Here is a 12,026-nt window from a genome sequence, read left to right as displayed (position 1 = left end):
GGTGGCCAGTGAGTTTGTGCCCACCCTCCCCGAGCCTGAGCCGTGTGCTGGAGGCAGCAGCAGCTGGAGCTTCTCCCCTATATTTAATATGGGGGCTCGAGGCTTGGGGTTACCGGCTGCCAAGAGCCACTTAGCTGTTTTTGATGTTCTTTACATTCTTGACTCTAATAGAGCATGGTGACTTCTTGGCCCTTGATCTTGGAGGAACAAATTTCCGTGTCCTGCTGGTGAAAATCCGCAGCGGGAAAAAGAGAACGGTGGAAATGCACAACAAGATCTATGCCATCCCCATTGAAATCATGCAGGGCACCGGGGAAGAGGTGAGGCGGTTTGGCTTTTCTTCCATGATGGCACATGTGTGTCACATGTCCAGTGGCATCGATGGTCCCCCCAAACCTGCCACGGGGTGCACGCAGCTCTGCCATCATGTCCTTGTGGCCTGAAAGCATCAGGCACCTTCAGCAACGCTGGGCTTGCCCAGGGGGCTACAGAGTTCCTGTAGCGGTACTTGCTCTGCATGTGTCAGCGCGTGCGCACATGCTCGTGCCTGTGTGTGCCTGTGTGTGCGTGTGTGTGCGCATGGAATCGTGCCCTTGTACTCATGCACTGAAGCAGGAAGCCAGGGAGCACGGGTAATCCCTTCTTTTCTCCTACAGCTGTTTGACCACATCGTCTCCTGCATCTCTGACTTCCTGGACTACATGGGGATCAAAGGCCCCAAAATGCCTCTGGGCTTCACGTTCTCATTCCCCTGCAAGCAGACGAGCCTGGATGCGGTAAGTCTCTTTCCTCTAGGCTCGGGGCAGGGCTGGCCTTGAGGATTCCTCCAGCCTTACTTGTCCCCTCGATGTCAGGAACGGCTCACACGTCACAGTGGGTTGACCCAGGCTTTACGTCATGCCCTCCAGTTCATCTTGAAACCCTTCTCTATTCGTTTTTTACCCTTTGGCCCACCCACCTCTTCCGGGAAGCCTCCTCATCCCCTGGGCACAAGTGTCTCACCCTCCTCTGTGTTCCCTCTTCCTTTAAATGTTATAGCACGTTTTTCGTAATTGTTGGTGATTGTGTCTTTTTTTTCTGCTATGTCAGGTGCTCCTTGAGCAAGGGCCTGTGTCCCCCTACCCCCCCCCCCACCATGCCCTAGCACGGAGTTTTATCAGAGGAGATACTTAATAAATGTTCAATAAGTGGAATGAAACAGGGTCCAGGGTCAGGGCTCGAGCACCTGCCAAGTACTAAGTGCAGGGTACAGAGCGGAAGGTGACAGTTCCTGTCCTCAGGAGGCCGACAGTCTAATGGGGGATCCCAGCCTTACACCCGCAGCTCAGCACTGGGCTAAGGGCTATTGGTGGCAGGTGGGGTGGGGGGTACCCCGGCAGAGGGAGCTGATTGTGCAGAGTCATAGAGGTAAGATGGAGCCTGTCATGCTGGAGGAGTCACGAGTGCCTCCTTGTGTCACAGGTGGGAGTGTGGCTGGGGAGGGGGCCCCGGAATAGCATCTGATCACACGGAACCTTGGGATTTAAGGCAAATGATGGGCAGTACTAGGGAGGCTAGGTCAGGCCACCTGCTTCTGGAAGCCAGTTAATCAACTCACTGTGCTGACTTGGGGCTTTTTCCTCTTAAGCCCTTTTATATCTCAGCAGTGAGATCCATATAAACTTGCATTTTGCAGTTTTTAAAGGTCTGCATTGTTTAAGGAGTTCACATATACTGTCACCTGTATTCATCCTAGTTGAGTACACACCCAACAAATGTTCACCTTCATTCAAACCAAAAGTTCACTTTAGGCAGTAACAGTGTTACTAAAAATTTGCATTTCTCCATTTATGTTGTTGGCATACTGTTCTTTAGGGGAACTAGTTGGTTATACCAGGGGCCCCGCCATTATCCTTCTATGCCTCAGTTTCTCCATCTGTGAAATGGGCATTATGGATCAGACTGCCATGGGGAACGTTTAGGAGGGGGCAGGCCTTGTGGAGGGCTCCTTCTGTGTTACTGCTTTGAGCCTCAGATGCTCTAAGCTAGTCTCCCTGTAAATTCTCAGCAGATGTTTACTCAGGAGGGAGGGAGTGAAATGTTATAAATCTGCCCAGAAGGGGCTGATTACACAGGACTCTCCTGGTGCCTTTCTTCTTTCAGGGAATCTTGATCACCTGGACAAAGGGTTTTAAGGCAACTGACTGCGTGGGGCACGATGTAGCAACATTACTAAGGGAAGCAATAAAAAGGAGAGAGGTAACTATTAAAAGGATGTTTTTAAAAATCTTCACTGTTTGGGGGATTATAAAAATTGTCCTTGCTAGGTCGTAAAGAATTCAAACAGTACAGAAGCGTGCAGTTCCCTACACTGTCAGCAGTAAAACGGAGGTGAACAGTTTTGTGTTGTTAAAGGATGGTTTAAGAAAGGTTAAATCATGACTCTCTGACAGCTTGAAAAAGAGAAAAGCAGCCCCCGGCAGCCGGGCATGGCCTGGCGCTGTCAGCCTTGGTGGCCTTCTGTTGAACACGGAGTGTCACTCCATAACTGATGGAATTAGACAAGAAGGAGCCAAGTCTGTACTCCCGTCAGCACTTAGCACACACTCAGGATTGCCCTGCTTCCGGACAGCCTCCAGGCCAGAGCGAGCCCCACTCTGAGCACCCCCTGAAACTCCCAACCCAGGCTCAAATCCTGGAGTAGGTGCTTTCTAACCCATTCCGAGATGCCCCATAAGATATGTCGCCCGTGTGGCACCCAGTCCCTGTTACCAGCTCTGTTTGACTACAGGTGTGTTTCTGGTGGTCTTTGGCTGGAGGACACTGACAAAATATAAAATGGAAAATTTGAAAGATTTTACCTGACTTATTAATGAGGGAATTCATTAAAAAAAAAAAAAGTTCAAACGCCTCTAGTTCAGAAGAGCAGCCAAATACCCAGGCAGTGGGGGAGGCTGACGTGAATGGGTTTTTGAGAGAGGGATTGGTCGCACTTGGCAGAGTATGCGAGACAACTTACATCCCGTTCGGAAGAAACCCGCTGACCTACTTTTGCCCATGTCCCCACTCTTCGTGTTAGCATTCTCCCGACCTACGTTCCGTGCAGCGACCAACACACGTGTGCACATCTTGTAACAGGAATCCTACCGGATGTCCTCTATCACAACTTGCTTATTTCATTTAATGTGAAACAGGCATCTTGTCCTGTGACCACACAGAGGCCAACCTCCTCCTTTGCTGTGGCCGCATAGCAGTCCAGTGTTTGCTGGAACCCGTGTCTTACATCGCCCCTTTTGATCTATACTTGGGTTATTTCTCTTTCTGGTCCCTGCAAACCATGCATGCAGTAAGCGTCTTTGTGTACCTGCATGGCTATTTCAGAAGGACAGATTCTGAGGAATGGGTTTGGTAGTTCCGTTTTGCCTTCTGGAAGGCTGTAACCCTCTAAACTCCTGAGAGAGAGAGCTATTTGGCCACAGTCCCTCATCTTTTCTCCATTCAACAGTTCCCTCCAGGCTGCCTCTCTGGTACTCGGCATCATCTGTGAAATGGGTAGAATGCTTCCTTTCTTTAGATCTCCAGTGTCAGATACATCATTAATAGTAGGTGGTTAGTCAGTGAAGGAATATTTTACTACCTTTTTAACGGCTGGTAAGGAAACTCTTTCAGATGCGGCATCAGGCAGCGCTGTCCCTCCCCTAAAGCTGTGTCCCTTTCTTCCCAAAGGAATTTGACCTGGACGTGGTGGCTGTGGTCAATGACACGGTGGGCACCATGATGACCTGTGCTTACGAGGAGCCTACCTGCGAGGTTGGACTCATCGTAGGTGGGTGTCCTGGGACGTCTGTCTCTTCGGGGCAGGGAAGGCTGCCTTTTCCTGTTCTGTGGGGCCATGAGCCAGCAGCTTAGTCCTCTGTGAGGGCCACTGTATCTGTCCCTATTGTCCTCTTACTGCCTCCAGAGTTCAGACCGAGGTTGCAGAGCTGTCAGGGGACTCTCTGCTCCCCTGACAGCTCACCCCAAGGCTCGTGACCAGATTGTCAAAACCGAGCTGCCCTGGATGAGGCCCCAGATGGCTCACACGGCTTGGGTGGACAGGGTGGGAGTACCTGGGGCCAGCCTCGCCATCAGGGCAACTACTGGGCTTATAGGGAGGGCCACCAGGCAGGTGTTGAGGGGTGGGAGCCTGCGATTGGGAAGGCAACAGAGCCCTCCTTCTCCCCTGACTGTGGGCAAGGGCCAGAGACTGGTCTTGGGCACCATTTTGCCTCTGGCAGCCACTGTCTCTGAGCAATCCCAACCACTTCAGTGGGTCGCAGAGAGGTTGGCTCTGCGGGTTCCCTTACGGTCCAAACACATGAGGGGTCTGGACTTGAGAGCACGTTTCCTGAAGCACATCAGTTCGGGCTGTGAGAAGACCCATTTGTCCCACTGAGCCTGCTCCTGGTGTCAGGATGCTGGGAGAAGGCCCTGTTTCATGGCCAACCCCTGCAGGCCCTACCTGGACGAGGAGGGCTGGTAGCCCTGCCGGGCAGACCCTTTGCTGAGTGTCTGGGAGATGGGGATCAGGCCCCTGAAGGCGGCCTTCCTCGTGCTCGGGAGACCTTTTCATTTGTGAAGCCATTTTTGGCTCCTAAGGAAATTCTGAAAACTGGGGAGCGGCTGCTAGGGTAAGGTTTTTGGGGCTTGACTCAAGGGCTGTTTTGTTTCTTCCTTTGTTTTGCAAGGCTTTCTGTCTCCACCCAGCCCCTGCACCTCTGCTTATGAATGGGCTTAGGTGTGACATGCAAATCCAGAGTGACAAAGCACATTCCCCCGCTTCAGGGCTGGGTCTGGCCTTCCTGCCCAATTCACGGCCGCCTGATTCGCTGTTCCTGGCACCTGGCACTGGGTGAAGAGTGAGCCAGTGGGGCGGACGTTGTCCCACCTCGGGCTGCACGCACACCCACTTTCTCCTTCTTCCATCCATCCATCTCTGCTCCCAATGCCCATTGGCAAGAAGTATGATTTCTATGTTTTGGCTTTCTGTGCACCCCTGGCCGTTTCTGGGGGCTCTTCTTCTCTCAGTTTCACACTGTGGGGTGAAAGGGAGCTGAGAAAACAAAAACCCCAAACAATCCAGTGACACAGGGAGAAGCGTCTGTGAATTCTATGGAAGTTTCTTTAAAGGGAACGAAAACAATCCAAGCCCTTTTGGTCAGGCCAGTGGGGATTGCCTTGTGTCCCCCGAGGGGGCTGGAAGTCCGCCTGCATCCCACCGAGGCTGGGTTGGTGGTGCTCTGGGGCCTGGTCACGCGGAGTGTAACCAGCGTGTCAGAAATGCAGAGTCTCGGGCCCCACCCCAGATCTTCTGAGTCAGCACCTGCATCTTAACAAGCTCCCCAGGTGACTGGGGTGCAGATTAAAATATCTGGGCGAAGTATTCCTTGGTTGGTTGGTTGGTTTTACATTTTCTAGTCCATTCACTGAGACAAGGCCGATGACCACAGGCTTGGATGTCATGGCGACAGAAACTGCTGTGAACGTTTTATATGCCGCTTCCTCGCAGTTTCTGTACTCAGCTCCTCAGGGACAAGAACAGCAAACTGTTGGTGGTTCCAGGCCAGTTCCTGCAGGGCCACAGCCTGGCTAGTTCAGGGATCGAGAGCCCAGGCTCCTGAGCCTCTGGGAACTGTATGTCACAGTGTGTGTGTGTGCAGTGTGTGCATCCCAGGAGAATCATCAGGTTTTCAAAGAGGGCTGTGACATCAAAATGACGAGGCACCATTACCTTTGGAAAGGCGCCACTGACGTGCTCGGGACACTGGCCTTCCCTGAACTAGCGGTGGGCTTCATTCTGAAACACATGGGAGAGTGGACTGGGCCGGCATAGTCCATGACCATGTTTGATCCGTAAAGATAAGTGGACATCCATGGTGTGATGGTAGACGACCCCCCCAATGTAGTATTTTATAGATACACGTGTGTGTATACAGTTCTGTGTATATGTGTGTGTGTGTGTGTGTGTAGAGAGAGAGAGAGAGAAAGAAATATCCTTCCAATCTGAACATTGCCTAAACTTTTGCCATTGAAGACATATCTCTTTGTTGTCTGACTGTCTTCTATAAAAATAAACAGAGCCCTGCCTGGGCAGGGACACACTCGAGGCTCTCGATATTGACGTCTTGGTATAAAGTAAGTGAATCAGATGCTCTCTGGGTAGTTTAACTCTGACTCTCCTTTTCTGTTTCGAGGTTTTCCTGGGAAACAGTAGGAAAGCAAAGCTGTTGCTTTATTCATCTCAGCAATGTACCCCTTCTCTGTGGAGTCCCCGGCCCCAGGCCCTCCCCGCAACCCCAGGCCCCACGGCTCAGCCGTTCATTGCCCTCCTCGTGTGTTGCAGGGACCGGCAGCAATGCCTGCTACATGGAAGAAATGAAGAACGTCGAGATGCTGGAGGGGAATGATGGGCGCATGTGCATCAACATGGAGTGGGGTGCCTTTGGGGACAACGGGTGTCTAGATGATATCAGAACAATCTATGACAGACTGGTAGATGAATATTCTCTAAACGCTGGGAAACAAAGGTAACTCTGCTTGGTGGAGGGGGACACGTACGGGAGCCAGGACGGTGAGGGTGGAAGGCTGTGTTCTGCCTATTAAAACAGAAGAAGTTTCTAGTAGGAGTGGAGTCTGGACAGAGGCTCCGATTCCCTCCTGACCTTTGCTTTTGGCTCAAGGAGAGCAGAGAGCCAGGAGGGTGGTCCACGTGGGCCAGGTTGGTGTCCTGGCCAGGTGCCTCCTCTGCCGGGAGCCTGCCCAGAGGACAGGGTGGCAGCGGCCCCACCACTTCCCTCAGTGACCGTGTTCGTTCTGGAACATTCTGGTCTTTCCACTGCTCTGTGCTTCTTCGCCATCAGACTAATAGAAACCTTTGGTCAGCAGGTTTTTGTTTTGTTTGGTGGAAGTAAAACGCACTTGACCTGCAGTTGTCAGAGGGCACGGTGAATTAGGATGTGGCCAGTGGGGGCTTCCGTTCGTCGTTCCCCAGCCTCCTGCACCGCCTCACGGCTGGTGGGAGCCTGGGTCCCAGACACCCTGCCTGAGACGGCAGTGTCTGTCCTCCCTGCAGACAGAGCGAGGACTCCTTGTCTCGGGCTCCCAGGACGCAGGTCATCCTCTGCCATCGCCGGGATGGGTTGGTCCAAGCGGTGTCGCCGGGAGCAGGAGGAAGCACTGGGGGGGATGGCACCTCCCAAATAAGACTTGTTCCCCAGCCACCCTCAAGATTTTTGCCTTTTCTAGAGACACCTACGCTGTTATTTACTTAATGGTTTTCTTTAAGTCAGCTTCTGTTTTTCACTTAAATTTAACAAGGGAGAAAAAAGGGGAAACCAGTATTACCGTAAATAGATGATAATCATAAAATGACATAGCGAAGATCAGTGTCACTCGATTCCAGCTCCTGTTGCCTACCATAGACCCCGTTGGTTGGCAGGGAGGTAGCAGGCGGTGGAGGGGGTTAGAACCCCTTCAGCACTGCGCTCAGCTGGTGTCCTTCACGCTGTGAGAGGGACTGGATGAGGACCGATAATAATAGTGCAATCTCCTGGGTTTTTTCTGTGGCGCGCCTGACATCCCCTGGAGTGTCCAGTGGCTCTTCCCAGCCTGGGGACACTGGGACTTGAGCGTGGTGAGGGCAGGAGTCAGAAGGCCCAGAACAGGTTGCCCTCCGGAGCACGGCAGCCGCCCGAACCCTCCAGCCTGGGTGGCTTCCTCCCCGTGCTGGGGGCTTGACCAGCACTCTGGGCTTTTTCAAAACCTTCCAGAAATCTAATGGGAACTTTGCCCTCCTTGTCGTCTTGTCCCTTTAAGACTCAGACCGGTTGTCTGCTTATTATGCAGATATTTATTGAGCATTTGACTGAGAGCCTAGCGCTGGGCTGTGCAGACCCTGGGCCTCAAAGCTGAGCGGGACATGGGTTCCAGTCTCTCCAGGCTTCTGCTGCCGGGCCAAGAGAGGCAGTGTGCCCGTGGGCCTTGTGACGGGGAAGGGAGGGCATATGGGAGCCTGAGACAGGCAGATAGAACCCGGTCGGGGGGAGAAGGACAGGCCTCTTGGAGGAGAGTTTTGAGCTAAGAGCCGGAGTGGGGTTCTGCTGGGCAAAGGCAGAAGGGAGATGGCCCAGCAGTTAGATGTGAGGGCTGGTGATTTCGGTTCTGATCCTGGGGAGGGTTGAGGATCCCTTAGCCCTTCCTGGCCTCCCTCTGCCTCTGCTGAGGGGCACAGGGCTGGGTGTGCAGGCTGGTGATGTCCCCGCGGGGCTACTGGGAGACCAAAGGCTTCACGTAGACACCAGCCCCTGCTCCTGGTTCAGGTTTGAGAAGATGATTAGCGGTATGTACCTGGGTGAGATCGTCCGCAACATCTTGATCGACTTCACCAAGAAGGGGTTCCTCTTCCGAGGGCAGATCTCTGAGACGCTGAAGACCCGGGGCATCTTTCAGACCAAATATCTTTCCCAGATTGAGAGGTGAGTGATGAGGGGCGTCCCCGCAGGTCTGTTAGAGGTCCGTGTGGCCAGGGAGGGTCGTGATGGGCGGGGAGGCACCTCACGGGACGTTGTCATTTGTGAGGATGTTTCTAACCCTCTGGAGTAGTAGGCCCTGAGCAGCTACATACTGAAATCATATAATTTTATTATAAAAGATTTTCCTTTTCTTCATGCTTTATGTTGGAGCATTATGTATATTTGGAAGTCAGGTGTATGGACTCCATTTCAGGATAAAGGTGCATCACAGATACTTGTGTTGAAGGGCGCTGAGTCCAGTAGAGCCAAGAGCCACAGGTCTAGTCCCACCTGTGCTCATCTGAAAGGCAGCCTGGGATCGGGCCGTTTGGTCACCCAGGAAGCGTGCCTTCCTCCTGTTTTCCTGTGTGCGGTGATCGCTTCCTCCCTGCCTTTGCCCTCTTCCTTGGTGAGCTGTGAGAGGAGGAGCAGGGTGCTCTGTCAAAGCAAAAGCCGCCTTGTTTTTAGAATGGTCGTAAAAACTGGGGCGCCTGGCTGGCTCAGCATGCAGCTCCTGATCTCAGGGTTGTGGGTTTGAGCCCCAGGCTGGGTGTAGAGGTTACTTGAAAAAAAAAAAAAAAAATCTTAAAAAAGAAATAAATTAATAAAAATAAATGTTGATTTGGAGGAAGGAAGCCCCCACGACCCTACTCATGGTAAGTACGGTGGTTTGGGGCTAGTCCCCCAGCGTCGACTCCCAGGCTGCTCTGCAGGGCCCCGCTTCATCCAGCCTTCTGGCTTTTGTCCACCGCAGTGACCGGTTAGCGCTGCTCCAGGTCCGGGCCATCCTCCAGCAGCTGGGCCTGAACAGCACCTGTGACGACAGTATCCTGGTCAAGACCGTGTGCGGGGTGGTGTCCAAGAGGGCTGCACAGCTGTGTGGTGCGGGCATGGCTGCCGTGGTGGATAAGATCCGCGAGAACAGAGGGCTGGACCACCTCAATGTGACTGTGGGCGTGGATGGAACACTCTACAAGCTTCATCCGCAGTGAGTGGGGCTTCCGCTTGGGTGGGCAGGGCGTCCTGGGCTGCTGAGATCCCTTGATGGGGGTTATGGGACAGCAGGATGTGAGTCGCAGCAGGAGAATTCCTCACCAGGACCCAGCTGACCCGAAGGCTGTGCGTTTAGGGACTGGGCCTTCTCTGGGACCAGGTGATGAGCTGCTTTGAAGTTTAACTGAGATCCTTGGAGAGGAGTGGCTTCACTTGGTTCAGCTCACACCAGTGGCACAGATGTCCCTCTCCCCACTCCTCCTGGGGCCCCCTTAGGTCAGGCAGAGTCCGAGGGAAGGGTGAATGTGGCCTTACCCATGCGCCTGGGTAGCTGCAGCCCGGCCAGGAGGCTGTGTCTGGTAAGTGGGGACAGGGAGTGAAGGACGGAGGGAGGAGGCCACCTTGTCTTGTTCACCTGCTAAATCAGTTTCTCAAGAGGCTTTCAAGGCAGGAAGGGGGATGGGGAGTGGGCTCCTTATGGTCAAGGGTCTGACACTCTGTGCTGAAGGAGGATATTTGGCCCCACCTGCCCTTTGATCGACCACATATCCCAAAGCTTAGCCCCTTATGAATAGAGTGACCCTGTTATGTATTGTCTAAACTGGGGCGCTTTTGCCAGTGAAGAGACTGCACTAATAATTACACTGGGACCATCCCTGGTAAACTGGGCCTTCATGTCACTCTCCTTAAAAGCAGCTTCACCCGCATCAGTGTAGGCATTTGCTGCTTACCTCACGGCTGTGGCTGGGGAGGGAGCCAACTGCCCTGCTGCATCTGCACCCGCCTCCCCACCTCCGTAGCCGTCGTCTCTGTCACCTGGGGCAGCACCCTGCCGTGGCTCAGAGCTAGGTTTTGGAGCCATACACGCTTGGCTCTAACGCCCCACCATCATGTGGAAGCTATGCTCAGCCGCTCAGCTGCCGAGCGCCCTCGTCCTCACGGGCTGACGGCCACGGGCAGGCCCGGAAGGTAGCGGAGAAGGCGTGGGGCAGGCCCTAGCAGGGGTGCCACAGCGGGTAGGCCGTGTCACCTCCATCGCCCTGAGCTGCTTCAACCTGGCCCTGTGTCACCGTCAGCACACAGTGTGTGAACCTAGAGTCACCTGTCACTGAGGTTCTCTCTCACCGGGGGCCTACCGCTCTGGGCCTCGGAGGCCAGGTGTTGGGCCGTGGCTGGTGATGGGCTGGGGATCTCAGGGGGCCAGGCCCTGGCACCCTTCTCAGTATCCGGTCCCCCAGACGCCTCGGGCTTGGGGGATGAGTGTGTCTGTGTGTCATTCCTGCCCTGGTCCCGATAAGCCGTCCAGTCACATCTGTTTGGATTCTCAGCTGTTTCTCCCTGCCGAAAACTGGGGTCATAGAATCGGCGGCAGATCCGGTGTCCCCCCCAACCTTTCCCAAGAAGCCCCTCCCGTCTCGCTTGTCCCCTGTCGTTAGGGTCCTGAGGCGTCCTCGCGCGCGCCCAGCGTCTCTTCTCATCTTGTCCACTTACCCTCCTCCTCCGTGTGTTGTTCTTTCTCAGCTTCTCCAGAATCATGTACCAAACCGTGAAGGAACTGTCCCCCAAATGTAACGTGTCCTTCCTCCTGTCCGAAGACGGTAGCGGCAAGGGGGCTGCTCTCATCACGGCAGTGGGCGTCCGGCTCCGGGAAGAGACGAGCAGCTAAGGGTGCCAGCCCCCCGGCCTGCTGCCCCTCTGGCACGTCTCTCTTCGGGCGGCCACCCCCGTGCCTCCCAGCGAGCTGGGCCGGGAGCCGCCGGCGCCAGGGCCCACCTCCGCCGCAGCGGGGAGGGGCCGCAAGCCAACTACTGGCGCGTAACGTAGGGTACAAAATAGAGCGTGTGCTGTTGATAATCTCTCCCCACTCAGGCCCCTCCTCGCCTGCCCTGCCACTCTGCATGATCCGATTTCAACCTGGTCGTCCGCTCCCCACGTGTGAAGTGTAGTGGCGCCCATTTCCAGTTTCTGCATTCGTCCGACAGTTATTTATTGGCCCAAGATGAAAAGTCACGCCATCTGACAGGCCTTAGGGGCCTCCGCAGCCCGTCCTTGGGGACCCACCCCCGTGTGAAATGTATTATCACCAGCAGACACTGCCGGGACTCCTCCTCCCAGGGGCATCTTAGCGGCTTCCTCCCGTCCCAGCCCCCGCTGCTGTCTGGCGTCCCGAGGTTCCCATCGAGACGTGTCCGTGCCACTGAATCGTGTGTCCGTGGAACTGGTCAGAGCCACGTCGTGACAGTCTTGCCTTCTGTCTGTCTTGGGGGTGGGGGGATGTGGGCAGTTCTGCGGGAAAATGTCTTGTCTCCGTTTGGGTAAAAGGAACGAAACCAACAAACAGTGCCCTCGTTGGAATTCCCCATTGCTTTTGTGAGCCACGTTGTATGACCTAGTAAACTTTGTACCAATTCAAAGACCCCGAGTGATGCTTGCTGGCCGGAGAAGGTGGGAGGCCATGCCCTGGGGATCCTGGGTGGGGGGTGGGGTGGGGTGGGGTGGGGAGAG

General features: G+C 54.4%; 1 protein-coding gene across 3 annotated transcripts in view; it reads left to right on the top strand.

Annotated features, from left to right (window-relative positions):
• Window positions 1–11,935, top strand: part of HK1 (hexokinase 1) — a 79,563-nt gene extending 67,628 nt beyond the window's left edge. For all 3 annotated transcript variants that reach the window (XM_025850318.2, XM_025850315.2, XM_073878894.1), the window contains 8 exons: window positions 172–320; window positions 657–776; window positions 2,143–2,238; window positions 3,706–3,805; window positions 6,362–6,545; window positions 8,337–8,492; window positions 9,283–9,516; window positions 11,043–11,935. In XM_025850318.2, the coding sequence (XP_025706103.1) occupies window positions 172–320; window positions 657–776; window positions 2,143–2,238; window positions 3,706–3,805; window positions 6,362–6,545; window positions 8,337–8,492; window positions 9,283–9,516; window positions 11,043–11,187 (1,184 nt within the window). In that variant the 3' untranslated portion in view covers window positions 11,188–11,935. The remainder of the gene's footprint in view (window positions 1–171; window positions 321–656; window positions 777–2,142; window positions 2,239–3,705; window positions 3,806–6,361; window positions 6,546–8,336; window positions 8,493–9,282; window positions 9,517–11,042) is intronic.
• Window positions 11,936–12,026: the final 91 nt, after the last annotated feature.

This window comes from Callorhinus ursinus, unplaced genomic scaffold, assembly GCF_003265705.2.
Source record: "Callorhinus ursinus isolate GAN/ISIS: 27379988/994484 unplaced genomic scaffold, GSC_fseal_2.0 scaffold31, whole genome shotgun sequence".
Classification (NCBI taxonomy): domain Eukaryota; kingdom Metazoa; phylum Chordata; class Mammalia; order Carnivora; family Otariidae; genus Callorhinus; species Callorhinus ursinus.
This window is presented reverse-complemented; position numbering and strand designations above follow the sequence as displayed.